The 24,878-nt window shown below is 42.4% G+C and overlaps 2 protein-coding genes across 5 annotated transcripts in view; both read left to right on the top strand.

Annotated features, from left to right (window-relative positions):
- The window catches only part of INTS4 (integrator complex subunit 4), a 117,798-nt gene extending 93,784 nt beyond the window's left edge, over nucleotides 1-24,014 (top strand). For 2 of the 4 annotated variants that reach the window (XM_009007371.5, XM_054241868.2), the window contains 7 exons: nucleotides 3,152-3,232; nucleotides 5,039-5,169; nucleotides 10,774-10,833; nucleotides 13,471-13,630; nucleotides 13,852-14,004; nucleotides 18,153-18,273; nucleotides 23,605-24,014. In XM_009007371.5, coding sequence (XP_009005619.1) covers nucleotides 3,152-3,232; nucleotides 5,039-5,169; nucleotides 10,774-10,833; nucleotides 13,471-13,630; nucleotides 13,852-14,004; nucleotides 18,153-18,273; nucleotides 23,605-23,783 — 885 coding nt within the window. In that variant the 3' untranslated portion in view covers nucleotides 23,784-24,014. The remainder of the gene's footprint in view (nucleotides 1-3,151; nucleotides 3,233-5,038; nucleotides 5,170-10,773; nucleotides 10,834-13,470; nucleotides 13,631-13,851; nucleotides 14,005-18,152; nucleotides 18,274-23,604) is intronic. The other 2 variants (XM_002754781.6, XM_054241869.2) reach the window with 1 other exon arrangement.
- Nucleotides 1,657-2,545, top strand: LOC100393069 (mitochondrial ribosomal protein S15). Its single transcript, XM_017977769.4, has one exon. It carries the CDS (start codon nucleotides 1,732-1,734, stop codon nucleotides 2,503-2,505), a length of 774 nt encoding a protein of 257 aa, XP_017833258.1. The 5' UTR covers nucleotides 1,657-1,731; the 3' UTR covers nucleotides 2,506-2,545.
- Nucleotides 24,015-24,878: the final 864 nt, after the last annotated feature.

Here is a 24,878-nt window from a genome sequence, read left to right on the forward strand (position 1 = left end):
ATACTTAGGGTGTAATGTTATGTACCCAAAAGAAGGGGAGCCAATCATAATCCCAAAAGACAGTCCAGAACGTCATGCTCCCAAACTGTTGAAATTCCAAAAGAACAAAATCCCTGAAGTCTGAAATCCCAAAAACCATAGCCTGGAAAAGATCAAAATCCCCAAAATAAAATTATGGAAAAAATAATTTAAAAAATTTAAAGGCCAGGCGTGGTAGGTCACGCCTGTATTCCCAGCATTTTGGGAGGCTGAGGCAGGTGGATCTTGAGGTCAGAGATCAAGACCATCCTGGCCAACGTGGTGAAAGCCTGTCTTTACTAAAAATACAAAAAAATTAGCTGGGCACAGTGGCACACACCTGTAGTCCCAGCTACTTGGGAGGCTGAGTCAGGAGAATTGCTTGAATCCAGAAGGCGGAGATTGCAGTGAGCTAAGATTGCGCCACTGCACTACAGCCTGGGCGACAGTACGATACTCTGTCTCAAAAGAAAAAAAAAATTAAAAAAAAAAATTTAAAATTTAAAGACCTTTATTTATGTTTTTAAAAGAAATTTATTTGAGAAACATAAAAACACAACAATATATACTACCTTATAAAACAGACAATAATAACATACGTTTTTGCAGGCATAAACATTCAGGTTACTAATGACAGTTGGGTAGGTCTAATAGTTATGAGCATATGAACCATATTTATGAAGAAATTGGTCATAATGGGAAAGGTATAAATGCATATCACTATGGTTGTTAATTGTATATACACAGCTTTTTAACTGTGGTCATCTGAAATACTGTGCCCAACAACCTTAAGTCTTTTGACGAGATTGATCAAAACCATGATGGGTCACCACTGCATATGCAGTCACTCAAAGAGCTGAGATCTCAGGAAATTTTATCTTTTACAAATGCAGATGTATGTAAAGGATATCTCTTCATTTATTGAGGAAGTGACAACGTTTTATGTACACACTCAATGCTTATACACAGTCAGTATTGTGATGATGTACTTTCATGGAGTCAGATTTCTGATATCCAAGCAGCAGAACCCAGAGAATCCATTTTGCTATTTTGTCTTTTTTTTTTCTTTGAGACAGTCTGTCACCCAGGCTGGAGTGCAGTGGCGTGATCTTAGCTCACTGCTGCAATCTCTTGTTCTTCGCTTCAAGCGATTCTCCTGTCTCGGCCTCCCAAGTAGCTGGAATTACAGGCATGAACCACCACACCTGGCTAATTTTTGTATTTTTAGTCGCCAGGGTTTTGCCCTGTTAGTCAGGCTGGTCTGGAACTCCTGACCTCAGGTGATCGACCCACCTTAGCCTCCCAAAGTGCTGGGATTACTGGCATGAGCCATTTTGCCCTGCCCATTTTGTCTTTTGTATTTGTTCCCTCCTGGCCACTGGCTGGATGGTGTCCGCTAACATTGAGGGCAGATAGTTTCCATCTAGTACACTCAGATTTACACACTAACCTCTGGAAATACCCTCACAGACACACCCTGACTGTGTAAAACAAAATAATGTTTTACCAGGTTTCCGGTATTCCTTAATCTAGTCAAGTTGATACGTAAAATTAGGTCCATAAGTTCACCCCTTGTCAACTTGGCACTCAAACGCATCTCCTTAAGCCATACTTAATTTCCAAATAAATTACAAGGTAGGCCCATGTAACCCGGTCTGTGCAGCAAAGGAAACGGTGGCCGCGGCGCGAGCCCCTTGGGGGTTAGAGGTCACCATGCTAAGGGCCGCGTGGAGGATGCTGAGTTTGATTCAGACCCAGGCAGTCACCCAGGCCTCAGGCCCCGGGCTGCCGAGCTGTGGGAGCGCCAGATTTCCTTCCAACCAGTGGGGCCTGCAGCCTCGAAGTCTCCTCCAGGCCACGCGCAGATATGTCATCCAGAAACCAGCAGTCCTGCCCAGGCAAGATGATGACCCGCCTCCTTCTACGCTGCTTCAAGACTACCAGAATGTCCCTGGAATTGAGAAGGTTGATGATGTTGTGAAAAGACTCTTGTCTTTGGAAATGGCCAAAAAGAAGGAGAAGCTAAAAGTCATACAAGAACAGTTGATGAAAAAGATTGTTGAAAACCCTGAGGACACCAGATCCCTGGAGGCTCGAATTGTTGCCTTGACCATCAAGATCCCCAGTTATGAAGAACACATGCAGAAACATCGAAAGGACAAAGCCCCCAAATGCTATCTACTGATGAGCATCGACCAGAGGAAAAAGATGCTCAAAAACCTCCGTAACACCAACTATGATGTCTATGAGAAGGTATGCAAGGAGCTGGGGATTGAGTACACCTTCCCACCTCTATATTACCGAAGAGCCCACCGCCGATTCGTGACCAAGAAGGCTCTGTGCATTCGGGTTTTCCAGGAGACTCAAAAGCTGAAGAAGCAAAAAAGAGCTTTAAAGGCTACAGCAGCAGCCCAAAAACAAGCAAAGCAAAGGAAACCAGACAGCCCTGCCAAAGCCGAACCAGAGATACTCGGAGACAACCAATAAATTCTGTTCAATCATTAAAAAAAAAAAAAAAAAAAAAAAATTACAAGGTAATAGTTATGCAAGAGATGAGATCATGTGGGTGGATAGGTGAGGAGAGAGATGAAAGGTAAGATTGTGGCTCTTAGTGATGTTTTAAATGTAGAGTGATTGAAAGATGGAGAAATCTAGGAAAGTTGCCTGATTTCTAGTTGAATATATTTGTAAAGTGTTTGGGGGCAGTGTTATTCGTAACATAATGAGCATAGAGAAAAGGAAAAAAGAACCACAGTCACGGAAGAAGGATCTAGGTGGTTCAGGTTAGTCCAGTGACTCTGGGAACAAGGAGTGCGTAGAGCCTGGAAGCTGGCTTGCCTGCACATTCTGGTGAAGCCTTCATGGTTCCTGTACTCTGCTTCCAGAAGCACTGATATGGGATACAGGACCTTTGGACTAGAAATTGGATCAAATGGGCAGGAATTCATTTAGCCCAAACCGTTGGTTTCATCTCTCTCCATAATAAATACAGCTTATTGGGTTACAAGAATAAGATTAATTGAGAAGTCCTGTTCATGGCAGACTTTCAAAAGAAAACAAAAATGTAAATCCCAAATGATATGCCAGTCTTTGTGACCTCTATGTTCTCTTCCCTCCTGATTTGTCTGTGTAGGCCTTGCAGGAAAAGTTGTGGAATGTGGCTGCCCCTTTGTATTTGAAGCAGAGTGATTTGGCCTCAGCAGCAGCGAAACAGGTAAGCTATTCAGACCTTTCTTTCAAATAGGTCTCTGTCCAGGAATTGTCCAGTCCAAGGCAGAGCCAGAGGCCTTCCTATAGCTCTATACCTCTGCGTGGCCTCCCTCATTTTAGGCTATGACAGAAGTTAGTGATATGAGAAGGAGCATAACTGGGGGACACAGCACTCACTTTGGAGTCAGGGGACCTGGGTCCTAGTCCCAGGTCTGCCTCAGATTTGCTGAGTGACATTGAACAAGTTACTTAACTTCCCTGGATTTTTCCTCTTCTATAAAATATGGCAGTTGGGCCAGGCATGGTGGCTCACGCATGTAATCCCAGCACTTTGGGAGGCTGAGGCAGGCACATTACTTGAGGTGAGGAGTTTGAGACCAGCCTGGCCAACATGGTGAAACGCTGTCTCTACCATCATGAATCTTTTATCTGAAAATGTAGCTGAACTCAATTTAGGTTATTTATATCTTTAGCCTGTACCATCACTTTAGTGCTAAAAGGTCCTTACATTTCTCGGTAGTTCATTAAGCAGGTTTTATATTTTTTGTTAATAGTTTATTTCTTTTTAGCTTTGAGCAGTTCCCTTTTGCATGTAAGTATTGAGACTTGGTGATCTCTTGCAGGTCAAGTCTTCCAGATAGGAAGTCTGTAAATGACCCAGGAGGAAGCTAATGATGGTGACAGTGATTGTTACAGTTCACTAAATGATTTTAAGTCTATTAGCTTAATTACCCCTCATAATAATCTCATTAGATAGGAATAAGTACTAATTCTATTTTAGAGATGAGGCAGTTAAGGCTCAGCAAGGTTAAATTCATAGAGCTATAGGTAATACAATCAGTACTGGAGACCAGATCCTCTGATACCCAGAATCTATTTTCTACTACAGTACTGAACTCTTGCCTGATCCAGACTCTCTCTCAGACCTGGTATGTGGCTTATTGTAGAGGAGTGCAATTTAATGACTAGAACACAGTAATTGAGCCACACTGGAAAGACAGGACCAGGGAGCAATAATTTGGAAGGAAAAGAGGAAAGGAATTACCATTGCTGTATATCACAGATACTGTGATAAGCACGTTGCATGCCCCATTTGATACTTTAAACTTCATGATGTTGGTGCTATTTCTTCCCCTGTTTACAGAAAGGGATTGAGACATTCATGTAATTTAATTTGTCTTATTGCCAGTTGTAAGAGAGTCTGGAGTCATTTCTCTGACCCCAGAGTGTTCACAGAGAGGCAAGCACTGAAGGGAAAGAGAAGCATCATTTTTATGAAAGTAGCTTATTTAGATAGAACTGAGCAAGATCGGGGACTTGATCTGGGGTCATAGACAATGTTTTCTTGCAGTTATTTCCTTCCCAGACTCCCTCAGACCAAGCCCACAGAACAGTCTATCAGGATAACTAACATATGGTTAATAGTTCCTGATGTTTAATTCTTGAGGATTTCTTGGGGATTGGGTTTCCACATATAATATATATTAATTTGTTCCCATGGCAGAGTGAGTTTGGTTTAAGGTAACAAGCAGTGCTGGCTTTGCAGTTTGCTTAAGTGATTAAATTTTCTTATCTTCACATCATCAACTAAGATGATTTTATTACCAGGTCTGTCTTCTTTTTAAATAGGCAAAATAATTTATTCGCTTTTCACAAGGCATACTATACTAATTTCTTTCAACACTTAAAAGCATAGGGATGTAAAATTTCAGTTTAGAGTTTCACCTTAGGTTATTTAACAGTAGAATTCTATGCTGCTCTCAAGTAAGACTGATACTTTTATTGATTATTAATTACCTTTTCTTTATAGATTATGGAAGAGACCTACAAAATGGAGTTCATGTACAGTGGTGTGGAGAATAAGCAGGTGGTGATTATACATCACATGAGGCTACAGGCCAAAGCTTTGCAACTTATAGTAACAGCACGAACTACACGAGGGTAAGATGTGGGGTTGGCCAAAAGATGTGGCATGTTCCTTTCAAAGATGCTTCAAATGCATTCAGACATCACACCAAAGTTAATGATAAGTAAAATGAGATTTAGAAAAGACTAGCTAAGGAATGTGTGATCTATTTTTTTTTTCAGATATTACAAATTCTTTTGTTGGATCAGATTTGTTGGAAATCCAGTTGTGTCTCTCCCTTGCTAAAAACCCTCAGGTGACTCTCCATTGCATATAGCACAACACAGGACTTTATCTGACAACAAGGACATTTTGTATCCTCCAACTTGATAGATTTCCTTAAGAGTTTCGTGCCAGGGACCACTTTTTCTCTTCTGAAGGGACTAATAATCTTTTTCTCAGGCAGTAAGGATAAATTAGAGAATATACTGGGAAGTCAGTCTATTTTATTCAAATCCTGTCTTTTTTACTTACTCGTTGTTTGGTTATGAACAGGTTTTTAAACCTTTCTGTACCTTGTTTCCCTGTACAAAATGAAAATGAAGACAGCATCTATCTTATGGCATTTCTTGAAGAATAAATGAGAGAATACATGTAAAAACACTTATGGTACTTGATATGTAATAAGAGTTCTGTGTAAGACTGTAAAGCTGTAAGACTTTGAGATATCTGGAACTGCCACATTTCATGGATTTCAAGATGCACACATTATTGTAAGTTCTCTGAAATCAAATATTTTGATGGGGTACCATAGTGTTTTTTGTTTCTTGCTATTCATAAAATAAAGGTGCATCTTAAGAATGATGGCATCATAGATTTGATACAAAAAAGTACTTACGTACTCACTGCCAGCTCGCAGAAATGTCTGATGCTCAGTCCAGTAGCTGTGTCAACAAAAAAGTGGCATAGAGATATAAATGTGAATGTTTAAACACTGAAACATACTAGGTCAGAAAGAATATCCTAAAAAATAAAATATTTTATTTCTTCACTTATCTTGATAGTGGTTTTATAAAGTCAGAGAGTGATTTAATTTTAAAGATACATATAATCATTTAACAAATGTTTAATCCCTACTATGTGCCAGTTATAATTGAAATAAACAAAAGTGTGTGTGATGGCATCTATACTTTTTTTTTTTTTTTTTGAGACGGAGTTTCGCTCTTGTTACCCAGGCTGGAGTGCAATGGTGCTATCTCGGCTCACTGCAACCTCTGCCTTCTGGGTTCAGGCAATTCTCCTGCCTCAGCCTCCTGAGTAGCTGGGACTACAGGCACGCGCCATCATGCCCAGCTAATTTTTTGTATTTTTAGTAGAGACGGGATTTCACCGTGTTGACCAGGATGGTCTCCATCTCTTGACCTGGTGATCCACCTGCCTTGGCCTCCCAAAGTGCTGGGATTACAGGTGTAAGCCACCGTGCCCGGCCCTATACTTTTTTTAAAAAAAAGATCATGCCATTGGAACTCCAACTTGGGCAACAGAACAGGACCCCATCTCTCAAAAATAATAATAATTTGAAAGTTTGTTTCAGTTGATTATGTTTTTATAATGTAGCTTATATTAATTTTTATGTTTATAACTATATAATCTTTATAAGGTTATAAATACATAGTCCTTATATATTCTTTTTATTTTTAATTTTTTATATAAAATATTTTTTTATTTTTATTTATTTATTTTATTATTTATTATTATATATTTTTTGAGACGGAGTTTCGCTCTTGTTACCCAGGCTGGAGTGCAATGGCACGATCTCGGCTCACCGCAACCTGCGCAGCCTGGGTTCGGGCAATTCTCCTGCCTCAGCCTCCTGCATAGCTGGGATTACAGGCACACGCCACCATGCCCAGCTAATTTTTTGTATCTTTAGTAGAGACGTGGTTTCACCATGTTGACCAGGATGGTCTCGATCTCTTTACCTCGTGATCCACCCGCCTTGGCCTCCCAAAGTGCTGGGATTACAGGCTTGAGCCACCGCGCCTGGCCAATATTTTTTTATTTTTAAAAATAATAGAGACATGGTTTCACTATGTTGCCCAGGCCGGTCTTGAATTCCTGAGCTCAAAGATCCTTCCACCTCAGCTTCCCAAAGTGCTAGGATTACAGGCATGAGCCATCACTTACAATCTCTATAAGTTTAGTTCCAACTTGGCTACCACTGTTCTTTTTGTATCACAGTTACCTTTTAAATTCCTTTGCTCTCATACATAAATGGAATTCTTTCTTTTTTTTTTTGAGACAGAGTTTCACTCTTGTTACCCAGGCTGGAGTCAATGGCGCGATCTCGGCTCACTGCAACCTCCGCCCCCTGGGTTCAGGCAATTCTCCTGCCTCAGCCTCCTAAGTAGCTGGGATTACAGACACACGCCACCATGCCCAGCTAATTTTTTGTATTTTTAATAGAGATGGGATTTCACCATGTTGACCAGGATGGTCTAGCTCTCTTGACCTCGTGATCCACCCACATCAGCCTCCCAAAGTGCTGGGATTACAGGCTTGAGCCACCGCGCCCGGCCATAAATGGAATTCTTGTCCAATATTTCTATATTGCTATGGGGCCTTTATTTATTTATTTTATTGGGAACTCTCCCAAATCAGAATAGGCTAATAGAGACTCCCTGCTATGTACCCTTTTAGTTATTTAATGTTACAGTTGAATTTCTTATGTGAGTCTCCTTCTCTTCCCTACAGCTTATTTTTCATGCTCAAACCTTTAAAATTTTCTTTCTCTCTTTAATTTCACCAGGATATGTCTAGGTATGTGTTTTCTTTCAATATTCTTGCTGATCTTTGGTGGGAGTTTGAAGTATCAACTGTTTTTAGCTCAGGGATTTTTTTCCTCCATTATTTCTTTACTTACTTCTTCTTTATGCTAGACTCATACTGGATGTTGGATTTTTGTGATCTATTTTTCCTAGACCTTTTCTTTTGTAATTTCATTTTCTTTGTTTTTCTATTCTATATTCTGAGTAAATTTCCTTAATATGCTCTTTTAGTTTATCGTTTCAGTTTACAATGTTGTTGATTTCCCCTGTTCATGGATTATTGAGTTTGATTTCATTATATGTTTTATTTCCAAGTGTGCTTCACTACTATTTTTTTCCTTGCTATATAGCTTCTAGTCTTCTCATCTGCTGTTTTTGTAGCAGTTTCTTTGTCAGTGCAGTATGTTTAAATCCTTGTTAACCCTCACCGAGGTTACTGATTAGCATTTTTTTTTGTTTTCTGTGCTTTCTTGCCTTGACTTACTCTTTCTGAGGACTGCTTGGTCTCCTTTACAGCTCCTGATTGTCATTTATAACACCTAGTCATTTTCCATTGTTTTTGCATACTTACAGTGAAAGTCTAGACTAGTTTAAATTGGTAATTTGTATTCTTCTTTAATGGTTGTTAGCCCCCAGTGAGCCTCCCTTTCATAGCTTTCCTTCCCTCACACCAAAGGAAGAGTAAGTGTTCTTAGTAATAGAGGCATACTTCATGTATATGGCATGTGGGTGAGGATGCCTGCTCTGTTTTGATGTTTGGGGAGTTTCAAAATCTTTTTGTATTTTACTACCTGGAGTCTCTCCAAAATGCTTCTCTATATAATCAGGCAAACAAATGAGGAAATGTCACTGCTTGCCGAAATTGCTTCCCTTTGTGCCCCTGCTTGGCTGGAATTCTCCCTTCTAGTCTTCTCACACCTCGTGGTCTTTGGTGGGTAACCTCACTATGAAATTTCACTTCCATTTCAGGTAGAAGATCAGTTAAAAAACTTTCAAGTGCTACTTTCTTTTTTCAGGAAAATAATTCAAATGAATGTTGCTTCCAGAGTGAGTTTCCATTTGCCATCTACCCTAGCCCCATTTTTTGTTCATTCAGCAAATACTTATTGAATGCTGCTTGTGCTAGGAAATATATGATGAAGAATACAAAGTTTTTTCTACTCATGGAGACTACATTTTAATAAAAAGACTAAATCTTGACATCATTCTCTTATGTATTTGTATTGTATATAAAGAAAGAGTATTTGTTTTTCTCGATGAGAACTTTATTCCTTCAGCGAATAATATATTAATGAAAACAAGTGGGAAGTTTCATGGAGAAATTACATACAAGAAATAGGAGGAAAATTTACAAAGGTCAAAACTTAGTAAGTCATATTGACCTAGCATGTTGCCTGTATTATTTAGGTATGCAATAACTTTTTACTGAAATGAAATGTTCTCAAGTACTGTGAGGCCAAAGAAATCAGAGAGGAAGGAACACCATCTGTGTTTGTGGGCAAAGTAGTAACAAAACTTTGTTCCTTCCTGCGTAAGTGTTTAGTTAACTTTTTAGGCCAGGCATGGTGGCTCACGCCTATAATCCCAGCACTTTGGGAGGCTGAGGCGGGTGGATCACGAGGTCAAGAGATCGAGACCATCCTGGTCAACGAGGTGAAACCCCATCTCTACTAAAAATACAAAAATTAGCTGGGCATGTTGGTGTGCACCTGCAGTCCCAGCTACTTGGGAGGCTGAGGCAGGAGAATTGCTTGAACCCAGAAGGCGGAGGTTGCGGTGAGCCGAGATTGTGCCATTGCACGCCATTCTGGGTAACAACAGCGAAACTCCGTCTCAAAAAAAAAAAAAAAAGAATTTAGTTAACTTTTTATGTATGTTTCTTGGAGCCCTTATAGTGTCAACATTAATAGGCTATACTGCTATGGAAAAAATGATCTCTGAGTAAATTGCATGTAGACCAGAAGGAAATATAAATGGTTTCCAGATGCAGATACAATGGCTATAGGCTTCATTGAATGCAGTGATTCTTGAAACTGGATAAATCATTTATGGGGTCCCTGGAAGCTATGCCTATGGAGTTGTTTCAAGAGATATTAGCAGGCCCGGTATGGTGGCTCATGCCTATGATCCCAACACTTTAGGAGGTTGAGGTAGGACTGCTTGAGCCTAGGAGTTTGAGAAGAGCCTGGGTAATACAGTGAGACCACCACCTCTGCAAAAAATTTAAGAAGTTTATCTGGGCATAGTGGTGTATTCTTATAGTCCCAGCTACTCAGGAGGCCAGGATGGGAGGATTGCTTGTGCTCAGGAGGTTGAGGCTGTAGTGAGCCATGATAACACCACTGCACTCTAGCCTGAATGACAGAGTGAGACCCTGTCTCTAAACAAACAACAAAAAAAGGAATATTAGCACCTGTGATGCATGAGGCATCTCAGCTAGTATGGTCTATACACCCACCTGATTTAGAGCTCATCTCCTTGCACATGAGCTGTCAGTGTTGGGATTAAAGCTCCCAGATAGCCATGTGGACTGTTGTAAGGACTCCTGCAGAATGGGAACTTGACACTGTAGTGCCTGCATGCTGTACTTCTCTCCTGTATTCATAGTGAGTCTAGTGCCAAGTGTAGCCTGTGATAGTCTGATTTTTAACGTTCTTTGAGCTTAATGGGCACTGCAGTAGTGTAATCAGGTCTTGGGATCCTGACAGGTATTACCCCCAGGTCCATTAGGAGTTCTCTGTTACTTTTAGAGATCATTTTTATAGTGTAATATGCCAATTTTCCTTTAATTTAGGCTCAGGTTTCTGGGACTTTTGTCCTCCTCAGTTTGCAGATTTCACAAGCAAATTATTTTACATTTCTTTTCTACAGACTTGACCCCTTATTTGGGATGTGTGAAAAATTTTTACAGGAAGTGGACTTTTTTCAGAGGTACGTATTTTATATCTCTTCTGGCTTATTAAATCTTGGTTCCACAGAGAATAGCACTGGCAGGCAATAGGAGCAATCAGAAATCACATTCCTCAGTTTAGCCTGTGCAGCCAAGCTATCATCTCTGGCCATGTTCCCTAATTTGTTTTTTTCCTTAATGTTATAGAAACTTCTTTGAAGTTAGAGCTTCAAAACTAAACCTACCAGGAATCACTTGGATTTAGTACTTAGCTAGGGTCATAAAAAGACAAGTAATATGAAGAAAACTTGTAAATATGTTTGTTGAAAAAAATAGTCATCTGTTTTTTCCACCACTGTTTGCTTACACTGCTCTTTATTATTTTTTTTTTATTTTTATTTTTTTTGAGGAGTCTCACTCTGTCACCCATGCTGGAGTGCAGTCGTGTGATCTTGGCTCACTGCAACTTCCGTCTCCTGGGTTCAAGTGATTCTCCTGCCTCAGCCTCCCAAGTAGTTGGGACTACAGGTGCTTGCCACCACCCCCAGCTAATTTTTGTATTTTTAGTTTAGACGGGGTTTCATCATGTTGGTCAGGCTCTTCTCGAACTCTTGACTTCAAGTGATCTGCCTGCCTCAGCCTCCCAAAGTGCTGGAATTACAGATGCAAGCTATTACTGCGTCTGATCTCATTATTATTTTTAGAGACAGTGTCTTACTTTGTCACCCAGGCTGGAGTGCAGTGGCAAAATCAGAGCTCACTGCACCCTTGAACTCTGGGGCTAAAGCTGTCTTCCCTCCTCAGACTCCTGAGTAACAGGCATGTGCCACCAGGCCTGGGTAATTTTTAATATTTTTTTTAGAGATAGGGTCTTGCTGTGTTGCTCAGGCTAGTCTTGAACCACTGGCTTCAAGATATCCTCCGGCCTCTGCCTCCCAAAGTATTGGGATTACAGGTCTGAACCACTGTGCCACGCCCACACTGTTCTTACACTTGCATATTTCTCTAAAATATACAAACAGTTGTTCTGCAATTCTGCAGGTAAATTTTATCTTGTAGAATACATATATTTTTTCAGAATTTTATATGGAATGAATTGGTTAAAGCACATGCAGTAGTTGAACGGAAAGCCTGATGAAGAAATAGGACCCCAGGGAATGACCAGACCTGTGGTATGCTGGCAAAATTATACTGAGAGAAGACAGAGGATCTTAAAGCACTGATGAAGTCTGTTTCATTTCTTCCACTATTGTCTCTACCCTCATGAAGTTCACCAAACCTGAGGATTTTTTTTTTTTTTTCAAACCTGAGGATTTTATGACTCTGTATTTGTCATTTGGGTGATGATGGCTTTTTTTTTTTTTTTTTTGGAGACTGAGTTTCGCTCTTGTTACTCAGGCTGGAGTGCAATGGCACGATCTCAGCTCACTGCAACTTCTGCCTCCTGGGTTCAGGCAATTCTCCTGCCTCAGCCTCCTGAGCAGCTGGGATTACAGGCACGCACCACCATGCCCAGCTAATTTTTTGTATTTTTAGTAGAGACGGGGTTCTACCATGTTGACCAGGATGTTCTCAATCTCTTGACCTCGTGATCCACCCATCTCGGCCTCCCAAAGTGCTGGGATTACAGGCTTGAGCCACCACGTCCGGCGATGGCTTCTTAAAGGGCTGAGTTGCATGCAGCACTACCTTCACCAGCAGGTAATGCTCTCTAGCAAATGGTACAGTCTAGCTTGGTCTTTTAAAATTCTAGTTTTGAGTCCTGGCACAGTGGCTCACACCTGTAATCCCAGCACTTTGGGAGGCCGAGGTGGGTGGATCAGGAAGTCAGGAGTTTGAGACTAGCCTGGCCAACATAGTGAAACCCCATCTCCACTAAAAAAATACAAAAAAATAGCTGGGCATGGCGGTGGGCACCTGTAATCCCAGCTACTTAGGAAGCTGAGGCAGGAGAATCACTTGAGGCAGAGGTCACAGTGAGCCAAGATTGTGCCATTGCATTCCAGCCTGGGCAACAGTATAAGACTCCTTCTCAAAAAAAAAAAAAAGGTCCTAGATTTGAATCTGAAATAAGTTCATGCCTTACTTTTGGCTTTAGATTCTTTAAGGTAGAGAGTCTGTTTTTGCACAGTTGGGTTAAAGAGGTTTTTTGGGAAGATGATAGCTCTGAATCCCCAAAGTTCTTCATCTGTTGTTCCTAATTCATCCTTTGAGTTTCTGCACAGATATCGCCTCCTCATTGAGATATCTTTCGTCTATCCCCTTGCACAAGGCAGAAGTCAGATCAGTCCGAGCCAGGAGTAACTTTCTTTTCTGAGCCTTAGTACAGCATCATCCTCTCTGAGTTTCAGTGTTTCTGCCACTTCGTATTTGTTAAAATAATTAATGAGTCTGTAGTATGAAAATAAAAATTCTAATAATGCATAGGATTGCCGGGAGTTAAATAAGATCATGTAAAATACTTAAGAGTATGTTTGGCACATGATGGTTATGAGTAAACAGCGGCCTTTCTTTTGTGATCATGTGATTAAGGCATAATGATATAGGTCTGTCTTGATCGTAAACTGCAAACTCCTCTCACTTCATCGTTCCTTCTGCTTTGTAGTTTGGCTGGGGCCCAGCCTGTGCTAAATGAGTGCACAGTTGAATGAGTAAACTGCTTCCGTTTGTTCCTCTAGGTATTTCATCACTGATTTGCCGCACTTGCAGGACAGCTTTGTGGACAAACTTCTTGACCTTATGCCCCGACTCATGACATCCAAACCTGCAGAAGTGGTCAAAATTCTACAGACCATGCTGCGGCAGAGTGCCTTCCTGCATCTCCCACTTCCAGAGCAGGTCAGGGTCTATTTGGCCCCTATAGGACAAATCTGTCCAGACAGTCAAAAATCTTCACCTTGGTGATCTTCTTTGACCAATGGAGTAACTGGGTTAGGCTCTTCTCTGAGTGACTCCCACGTGCCCACTCATTAGATAAGGAGAGAAGAGATTAAAGATTGTGTTTTCCTGTCCAGGAATGATCTGGCTTTAGAATCATAGTATTTTCTTCTTGCTTACAGATCCACAAAGCCTCAGCCACCATCATCGAGCCAGCAGGCGAGTCAGACAACCCTTTGCGGTTTACATCCGGGTTGGTGGTGGCCCTGGATGTTGATGCAACCCTGGAACATGTGCAGGACCCTCAGAACACTGTGAAGGTCCAGGTCTGTCAGGTTTGGGTCCTCTTGGAGCTTTGGTCCTCATGGACCTTGTGTTGAAGTATTTAATGTCAGTACTCCAGTAGTCTCTTCCTGAAGGACAGAAACTGGGACAGGAGAAGAAATGAGCCTCCGTGGGAAAGAATCTAGGCTTAAATCTCAACTACTCCTGAGGCTGGTTTGGAGCAAGTTACTTTAAACTCTTGAGTTTCAGATTCTGCAACTGACAAATAGGAGGAGTTGACATTGAGAAGACATAATGTATTTAAAGCCCCCAGTACCCAGTAAGCATTCATTAAATGATAAGACCTTTTCTAATCTTACAATGTGATGCTAAGACTGGTCTTTTGTTGCAGAAAACTAACGAACAGGTTATTTTCAGGCTAAGAGTCAGTCAACTGACAGATAAAATTTATGGTTGGGAAAAGGTGATCACTAGGAAATATTCTTTCCCTAATGTAATAGAGACATGTGAGAAATGTAGCAGAGACACTAAACAATTCAGACAGTGCAGTTATGCTCTACAAAGAGTACTACCCCTTCATTCATTCATCCATCCATTCATTCATCTTCCTTCCATTCATCTGTGCAATGTGCTTACTCTTTGCACCAGCTAAGTGCTGTGGTTGCCAAGGTAAATATGTCACGGTTCTTGTTCTCGGAGTGTCCACAGTTTAATTGAGAGACATTCAAATGGGCAGGCCATTATAAAACAGAGTTTGGTGAATAGACATGCACAGGATAAGTTCAGAGTACTCAATTTGGAGTGTGGTGGAAGCTCAGGAAAGGAAAGGAGAAGGGTATAAGGAGGTATTCTGGGCCAAAGGGATATGAGTCAAAGCAGGGATGCAAGTACTGGCAGGAAGTACAATAAGGGGACAGAAAATTAGTCTGGAGCAGGCAGGGAAGGCATCCTGGAGGAGGTAAGGATGAATCAGGCCTTGAAGATAATGTTTTTTGGCTATGGTGACAGTAGAGGAATGGGCCTTCTGGCTTCCCAGCAGGAATTATTATAAATTATGAAACCTGCAGAGAACTAGTTCTGATCTAGCTGTGAAGTCATATTGCAGTATTTTTTTTTCACGAGTGGTAGTCCACCTTCACTGCACTTTAGGATTACTCAGAAAGCATTAAGAACAGGTGAATAGGTCTCAGCCTACATCAATTAAATAAAAATACTGAGAGTAGGGCCCATAGACACTAGTGTTTATTTTAAGAGCTCATAGGTGATTCTAATGTGTAGTCAGTGATGCCAGCAGAACTACTGTTTTATGTTGTCCCTGAAAAAAACTTCATTGACCAATTGAGCATAAAGGAGATTGCAGGCAGGTTACTTAAGGGTCGTCTCCTAGACTGTCTCCTAAAAAACCCCCTTCAAAGCACCTCTACCACATGCAGGGCTAAACCTTTTGGATACCTTACAGGTAGAGGGACAGGAAACTCACTGCCCCATTGTGGAACAGGTCCAGTGGTTCGAAAGTGCCATCCAGTCCAGTCACCACACGCTGAATCATTCCTCTGTTTTGGGCACTACTTCAGGTGCTGGATAGAGATACAGCAGTAAACATGCCTCAGAGATGACACTGAGATTACATTCTCCATTAAAATACTGTTTATCTGTTCTTTAAAGCAGGCCCTGCAGAACTCTATTCATTAACACTTTCGCAAGCCTAATCTAGGTTATTGTATTCTACCTGATGATAATTCATACTGGTCATTTCCTTCCCCTGAGCTACTTGGGCCACAGATTTCTAAGCTCCACTTTTGAAGTAGACAAATGAAAGAAGGCTTCCAGCAACCATTTCACAGAGGAGTCAAGGCCTTTCACCAAGGACAGTTTTGCTGAGAATGGGGGAATTTTTTTTTTTTTGAAACAAGGTCTCTGTCTGTTGCCTGGGCTGGAATGCAGTGGCATGGTCAGCTCACTGTGAAACTCCTGTGTCCAGGAGATCCTCCTGTCTCAACCTCCTGAGTAGCTGGGACATACTACCACATGGCTAATTTTAATCGTGTGGGGATGGGGTCTTACTTTTTTGTCCAGTCTGGTCTTAAACTCCTGGCTTCAAACAATCCTCCCATCTCACCCCACAGAGTGTTGGGATTATAGGCATGAGCCACTGATCCTGCTGAACACAGAAATTATGGCTCCTTTTCATTTGTTTTTTTTCCCGTGATCGTTGCTATTTCTACCTCTACCCTTCTCTCTCTCTTTCCTTCCTTCCTTCTTTCTCTTTCTCTCTTTCTTTCCCTTCCTTCCTTCCTCCTCTTTCTTTCTTTTTTTCTTTCTTTCTTTCTCTCTCTCTTTCTTTCTTTCGTCTTTCTGTCTTTCTTATCTTTGTCTTTTTTTTGGAAACAGAATCTCACTCTGTTGCTCAGGCTGGAGTGCAGTGGCAGCGATCTTGGCTCACTGCAACCTCCACCTCAGGTTCAAGTGATTCTCCTGCTTTACCCTCCCAAGTAGCTGGGACTACAGGCACATGCCACAATGCCCAGCTTATTTTTGTATTTTTGGTAGAGAAGGGGTTTCACCATGTTGACCAGGTTGGTCTTGAACTCCTGACCTCAAGTGGTCCACCCAGCTCAGCCTCCCAAAGTGCTGACATTACAGTTGTGAGGCATTTTTCCCAGCCCTGCCCTTCTTTCTAAAAAAAAAAAAAGAAACCCAAGCACTTGTCTTTAAAGATATTAAGGATAAAGAAATGCAAACGTCTGCATCTTTCTGCTATGGTAGGCTTGGGAGCTTGGAGCCTAGAACTAGAGTGGGAAGTAACAGCTTGAAGAAATAAGAGTAGGCCAGATGCAGTGGCTCATGCCTGTAATCACGACACTGAGGTAGGAGGATCACCTGAGGTCAGAAGTTCAAGACCAACCTGACTAACATGGTGAAACCCCATCTCTACTAAAGATATAAAAATAAGCCGGGCATTATGCTGAGCGCCTACAATCCCAGCTACTCAGGTGGCAGAGGCAGGAGAATCGCCTGAACCCAGGAGACAGAGGTTGCAGTGAGATGAGATTGCACCACTGCACTCCAGCTTGGGCGACAGAGCAAGACTCTGTCTCCAAAATGAAAGAAAAAGAAATAAGGGTGGGCCGGGCCCAGTTGCTCATGCCAGTAATCCCAACACTTTGGGAGGCTGACACAGGAGGATCACTTGAGGTCAGGAGTTGGACACCAGCCTGGGCAACATAGCAAGATCCTGTCTCTACAAAAAAGTTTAAAAAGAAAATTACCTGGCATGGTGGCACATGCCTGTAATCCCCACTATTCAGGAGGCTGAGGCAGGAAGATCACTTGTGCCTGGAGTTTGAGGCTTCAGTGAGTTATGATCATACCATTGTACTCTAGCCTGGGTGACAGAGTAAGACGCTGTCTTTAAAAAAGAAGAGTAGAATCAAGGGGAGGCCCTGTGACCTGAGGAGAGATGAAGGATTATAGGGTAAGTGGGTGGGACATGCCTTCCACAGTTTCAACACTGAAAGACCTGTGTGGTTCCCTACTCTGTCTTCACAAGTATATTTACATAGAGCAGGTCCTGGTCCTAGGATAAGCTTAATTTGTTCCTCTAGTTCCTTTGTACCCTACAGTGTGGTAGGCTCTCTACACAGGGAGCTGGGAGGTCCCCCAGGATGCTAAGGAAAGAACTCTCTCGCAGTTGTGAGACTTCAAGAACTGGCCAATGATTTCAGTGGCCTCTTCACTGAGCATTCTCTCTGTAGAAAGAAACAGATACATGACTTCCTAGCTGCTTGAAATCTAGTGAAGAGAATGCAGTTGCAAAATAACTCCTAAAACCGTTGGTTGGTGATGGATGATGGGCCATGATATGATTCAGCCAGGGAAGGAGTGCTCTTCTGGTAAAGGTTGCAGAGAACACTTTTCATAGTCAGAATTAATATTCTTACCTGTCCTTGCTCTTCATAGCAACAGTCTGTTCATATTACTTATTCACCATGAATTCAGGAAATGTTTACTGAACACTACTTCTTGCTGGAGCAAAGAAATAGAAATGTCTGCAGTGCTTACCTCCCCTCAAGGCGCAGTCTTAGGAAAGTTGGTGTCATCTTTCTTGTGTTTTGAGGTTCACAACAGATGTCATCATCTATTTTGTTAAACACTCCTTTCTCTTCTGCCTCTTTTTCTCATTTCTGTCATCCTTTAGGTCTTATATCCAGATGGCCAGGCTCAGATGATTCACCCCAAGCCTGCAGACTTCCGGAATCCTGGCCCAGGGCGTCACCGACTCATCACTCAGGTTTACCTCTCCCACACTGCTTGGACAGGTAAGGAGTCAGAGCCAGAGTGTGCAGGAAAATACGCTGCTGGAGATGACCCCTACCCTTCAGCGCTTGGTTTTTAAAGTCTGAAAAAAATACATGGATCAGGCCTACTAAGAATTGAACTTGATTCCTCCATTAGTTTATAAGCTCAAACTGGATATACTTGGGCTAATTTGCTACAGAGCTTTGATTGCATGCATGAGCAATAAGATTGTGTTAGAAGATATACAGGCAATTCTGATAGATTGGAGTCTCATGGAAAGTGCCCTGGTCTGGACACCAGGAGACTATATTTTTATCCTAACTCTGCCACTGACTTGCTTTGTCACCTTGGACAAATCTCTCCCTTTCTTTTTCCTCACCTTCAAAATTACAATGATAATTCTCAATCTACAAATTAATTGTAAGGATTAAAAAAATATTTTTTCATTCTCCAACTTATATGTCTGAATTGTGAGGATTTTTAATCCATAAGAATAAAAGGGGAGAATACAAGTGCAAAGGAGATTACATTTCAAGCCTGTAAGGCTGCTTTAGGAAACTTAAAAAGAGCTCAGTCTGCAGAACCTAGAAAAGGGGGCAGAATTGGCCTCAGTGGTGTTTCCCAAATAACTGAAGATGATCCAGGAGCACTGTTGTTACTGGAGGTATTTAGTGTCACGAAATTTGTTTTATTTTAGAGATAGGGAATAGCTTTTGGAATTTTCTTTCACTCTGTGTTTTAAACACAGAATTATAAGGCCATTATTATTATTACTTTATATTTATTTTTATTATTTTTTGAGACTGAGTCTTGCTCTTCCCCAGGCTGGAGTGCAGTGGTACAATCTCAGCTCATTGCAACCTCTGCCTCCTGGGTTCAGGTGATTATCCTGCTTCAGCCTCCTGAGTAGCTGGGATTATAGGTCCACACCACCACACCTGGCTAATTTGGCCAGGCTGGTCTCGAACTCCTGACCTCAAGTGATCCACCCATCTTGGCCTCCCAAAGTGCTGGGGTTACAGGCATGAGCCACTGTGCCTGGCCTATAAGGCCATTATTAGTGGTTTCCCTCTGTCAGGGTGTTAGATGGGTACTCATGACTTTGTAAAGTTGTTGGATATTAGGGCAGCCCCTTTCAGGTTCTAGTGGCGCTAGGCCTGGTGTAGTTGAGGGAGCATCTGGCAGTTCTGCTACCCAGGATGTGCTTCCCTGAGCATTCCTTATCCATAATCTGGCTGCCTGGAATGTTTTGCACTATTTGCCAAACTACTGACCCCACAGAAAAGTAGAATCCTTATTCTAATATCTTCTGAGGAAGGGATCCTAGATATGAAGAAGAAAATGCTATGGGACAGCACTGTTTTGGAAGGGACAAGGCTCAGGGAAATTACAGTATGTTATAGCTCAAAAGAATGTGGCAGGTCTTCAGAGGGTACTGACTTGTCCCTGGTCACACAACAAGTCACTGCCAAGGCCAGAGCTAGAGCTGAGCTGATCTGCCCCCATGCTCAGAGGTTCTTTCTCTTAGGTCCCATTTGCTCTTAAGGTATATTAGTTCATGGCAGACTTCCTTGTTTGCCTATTGCCAGGCTATCCTGAGCCTGAAGAATTTTAACTTATACAAGATCATAGCTGGGTATGGTGGCTTGTATCTATAATCTTTGGGAGGCTGAGGTGGGAGGATTATTTGAGTCCAAGAGTTTGAGACCAGTGTGGGTAATATAGGGAAACCCTATCTCTATAATATATATAAAAAAGTTAACTGGGCGTGGTGGCACGGACACAGGAGGCTGAGGCAGGAGAATTGCTTGAGTCTGGGGGGTGGTCAAGGCTCCAGGGAGCCCTGATCACACCACTACACTCCAGCCTGCTTAACAGAGTGAGACCCTGACTCAAAAAAAAAAAAAATCAAAAACCAAACAAGATCACCTCCTCTGAGTGGTTGCGACCCAGTCACTATTAAAAATCTCTATTTTAATTCTTGATGTGTAGCACTTATTGGTGTCAGATGTGTTTTCACATTTAATTATTTACTGACTTTCCCAGTAGGATGTAGGTTCCTATAGAGCAGGGAACTTGCTTGTCTTTGCCTCTGTATCTCCAGTGCTTCAGTAGCCTATGTCTCTAGCACCTGACATGTAGTAGGCACTTAACAAATGAAAATTGAATACAAGGTTTTAAATGTGCAATAAAAATTCATTTAATCTTTATACCAACTCTGCAGTGGGAATTAGTATTCTCTTCTTCATTTTACAGATACATATATGGAGGCCCATGTAGCTGATTAGTGATAGTGCTGAAGCTGGCACTCAGCTTTCCCTTACTGTGCTACCTCCCTTCCAGTTTGGGACACTCAAGTGCAATGTGTCTCATTGTTAATAAGCTTGCACTCTTTCTCTCTCTCTTTTTTTTTTGAGACGGAGTTTTGCTCTTGTTACCCAGGCTGGAGTGCAATGGCACGATCTCGGCTCACCGCAACCTCCGCCTCCTGGGTTCAGGCAATTCTCCTGCCTCAGCCTCCTGAGTAGCTAGGATTACAGGCACACACCACAATGCCCAGCTAATTTTTGGTATTTTTAGTAGAGACGGGGTTTCACCTTGTTGACCAGGATGGTCTCGATCTCTTGACCTCGTGATCTACCCGCCTCGGCCTCCCAAAGTGCTGGGATTACAGGCTTGAGCCACCCGCGCCCGGCCCGCACTTTCTTTTTCTTAATCCAGGAGATGGGGCCTGGAGTTTTTAGGGAGCTCCTTCAGTCCCTCAGCAGCTCCCCAGCAGGGAAGGACCTCTCCTCTGGGAGGCAGGATGCTGCCATGTAGGGAAGCTGAGTCACAGACCATATTTCAAATTCTGCCTCCTTTGCTGTGTGATCCTGAGAAAGTTATTTTACCTGTCTCATTATCTTTAAGATGATAATAAGAATGTAAAACTCCTAGGAGATATATTCTATAAGGTGTATGGGTTGTCCTAGATGATCTTGTCTCTTTCTCCCAAGTTTCCCTCCCTCTCATTTTCTCTCTACTCTGCTTTCCTCCTAAGGCATTGCCTTGGATTGCCACTCTTACCAAATGTTGGTAAGGGAATGCAAAATGACCCTATAGGGCTGAGTCTGACATCAACTCCCTCTGACCTTAACATGATTTGTTTGGTGGTTTTTTTGAGACAGGGTCTTCCTCTGTTGCCTAGGCTGGAGTGCAGTGGTGCACCCCTCTCAGGCTCAAGTGGTCCTCCCACCTCAGCCCCCCTAATAACTGAGACTATATGCCTGTCTAATTTATTTATTTATTTTTTTATAGAAATGGGGTCTCACTATGTTTTCCAGGCTAGTTTCAAACTCCTGAGATTAAGCAATAGTCCTGCATTGGCCTCACAAAGAGCTGGGATTATAGGCTTGAGCCACTGTGCCCAGTTCTTACCAAGATTTGGCTTTTTGAAAGTGCTCTGCAAACTGGGGCTGTGGTTCTGTCCTGCCACCTGGGACTGAATGGGAGAGTATGGCAGGAAAGCAGATATGGGTATCTATCTTGATTCCACCCTGAGTGGGAGATACATCTGGAGCCTGGTATCAGAGAACAGTGTTAGTTTCATGACAGTTACACTCAAGGCTGCTGCATGGCCCTCATGTTGTCATGTGAGTGTGTGCTTACCACATGGCTGGTAATTGCTGATGGCTGAGGCTGCACTTAGATCTCATGCTGAAATCTAAGGTGCACTGGATCGCTCTGGTCTTGGATTGCTCTTGGCCTCTGGATTGCTCTGACTGCACGTCTTTCCCTTCCTGGAGGACAGCAATCCAGTCTCTTCTCTGACCCATAGAGAGAAGACTGGATGTAACCAGGAAGAGGTCTGGGGAGGCATTGAGAAGTCCTGGAGTCTCTGCCCTTGTTAATTTAGATCCATCTAGCCCTCACTTCCACCCTCTGAAATTCTTAGCGTTGGGATAATCTTCCACACTTACACTTTTTGCTCTGGTTGCACCAAATTAAAGAGACATCTCAACCTCACTGTATTCCTGGCCTTTGCACTTGCCCTTACATTTTTCTGAATTTATCTCCCCCTTCTTTATAGAAGCATGTGGTTAATAGAAAGAGTAACTGCTTCAGTTTATGAACTGGGCTCAAATTCTTACCCAGGTGTGGATTTGAGCAGTCTCTGAGAACCTCTCTGAGTCTTGGGACTTTTGCCAAGATTGTGACAGTATTTGTTTCATAATGTAACAGGATAAGAACTTTTGGGGTTGGGCCAGGCGCAGTGGCTCAAGCCTGTAATCCCAGCACTTTGGGAGGCCGAGGCGGGTGGATCACGAGGTCAACAGATCGAGACCATCCTGATCAACATGGTGAAACACCGTCTCTACTAAAAATACAAAAAATTAGCTGGGCATGCTGGCGCATGCCTGTAATCCCAGCTACTTGGGAGGCTGAGGCAGGAGAATTGCCTGAACCCAGGAGGCGGAGGTTGCGGTGAGCCAAGATCACGCCATTGCACTCCAGCCTGGGTAACAAGAGTGAAACTCCGTCTCAAAAAAAAAAGAACTTTTGGGGTTATGTGCTTGGCATAGAGTGGATAGTCTATTCCAAAACCTTCTTGCACTCCCTCCTCAGTACTTCTTATACTGTACTCCATTGCAACTGTTTCCTCAACCAAATAGCCATCAACTTGAGGAGAGTTCTTATTTATTCTTGCTAGGACCTGCCACATACAGACACTAAATGATTATATTATGTTGTAATATAATGTAATGAAAGAATGAAATGTTTTCGGACATGATTTTAGGTCCCTGAAACATGTTCCTGTTCATTGGCCATAAGTTTCTGGTGAACTGTTTGCTATTCAAAGGCTTTCCTCTCCACTAATAAAGTGTTTGTGGTACGTGCAGCCGTGAGGCTTGATATCAAACTGTGCAGGAAGAGCTTACTTGGGTATGAGAATAAGCAACATGCACCTGCTGATCCTCTGGAAATCTTGAGACTCTGAGAGGTTCTGAGACCACCCAAATCCACACCTGCATAAGAATTTGAACCCAGTTCATAAAGCAGTTCATGAAGTAATTAATCTTCCTGGAAGGGTATTTAGCTTGCTCTCCAGTTGTCTCAGCAGCTGTGGCTCTGTGCCACAGTGAGCCTGAGGAGAAGGTGATGGAGTAGCATCACATCTGCAAGCTCAGTGTCAGCCCCCCAGGATTTTGCCTGAGAAAGTGTTTTGTTTGGTGAGGGTAAGGGGAGGGATCCGGACGGATGAAGAAATGTTTTCCCTACTGCTTCCATTTTGATGTTTCTTTAACTTCACATTTCATCCTCATTCCTAGCAGTTACCAAGTCATAGAGGATTTCTTTTGTCTTTTTTTCAGAGCCATGTCAGGTAGAAGTAAGGCTGCTGCTGTCCTACAACTCCAGTGCTCGCATTCCAAAATGCCCCTGGATGGAGGGTGGTGAGGTATCACCCCAGGTGGAAACCAGCATCGAGGGCACCATTCCCTTCAGCAAGCCTGTAAAAGTTTATATAATGCCCAAACCTGCACGGCGCTGAGGCAAAAGCAGTCTTTCCAACCTTGGCCTAGAGGGCCCTTTCTTTGGTGTCAGAATGAGCCAAACCTGAAGCACTTCACCTGGGATTGATGTGTAGGCCTAAGGAGTATGTGACCCTTACAGTCTCATCTGGTATCAAACACAGGATAAATTGTTTTTGCATTAAAAAATAAGAAAACCTTCAAGTCTACTTCCCCTTCCCCTTTCTGTAATAAAGTTGAGAAGACACCAAGCTGTTCTAGTTCCTGGTCTGTAAAGAAATGTGTGTGGCTGTAGCTTCAGCTTTTATACCACATGCTAACATGGTATTCCACCGGTGTGAAACACAAAGATCCAGCTGCCTCCTGATAACTGGTTATTTGAGCTGTAGTCTTATTTCTTAAAGTGACGGTGTGTTAGGGTACCTCCAAAGCAGCTTAACGGCTGTACTTTTTTTTACCATTGATAAGTTGCTGAAGGACCTTAAACATGCGGTATCTTGCTAAGGAGCCTCTTCCCTAACGCAGGCAGTAGCTGGGCCAAGGACTGACTGAATAGCTGGAGAATGAATCATTTCCATCTTTCACGGCATTTCTTGATCTTGCCTGTCTTAGGACCTTTTTTTTTTTTTTTTTAAATCAAGAGTCTCACACTGTTGTCTGAGCTGGAGTCCAATGGTACGATCTCTGCTCACTGCAACCTCTGCTTCCTGGGTTCAAGTGATTCTTCTGCCTCAGCCTCCTGAGTAGCTGGGATTAGAGGTGCCGGCCACCACGCCCGACTATATTCTTAAGACCTCTATGGCTTTAAAAAAATAATGTAGAAGAGCTAATATTTTAGAAAAGAAATCAGGATTGTGGGAAATAGGGATCCAGTGCCAGAAATAAAGTCATTTCCTGCAGTATCTCTGACACGTTGCTGCATGTGAGTTAAAGTTTTAGGTAGGCGGCTGGGGGCTGTGACTCATGCCTGTAATCCCAGCCCTTTGGGATTATAGGAGGCAGGAGGATTACTTGAGCCCTGGAGTTCAAGACCACCCTGGGCAACATAGTGAGACCCCATCTCTGTTTTAAAAAAAAGAATTCCAGGTGTGACATAATAACAGTCAGTGCTCCAG

This window comes from Callithrix jacchus, chromosome 10 (genome assembly GCF_049354715.1).
Source record: "Callithrix jacchus isolate 240 chromosome 10, calJac240_pri, whole genome shotgun sequence".
NCBI classification, from domain to species: domain Eukaryota; kingdom Metazoa; phylum Chordata; class Mammalia; order Primates; family Cebidae; genus Callithrix; species Callithrix jacchus.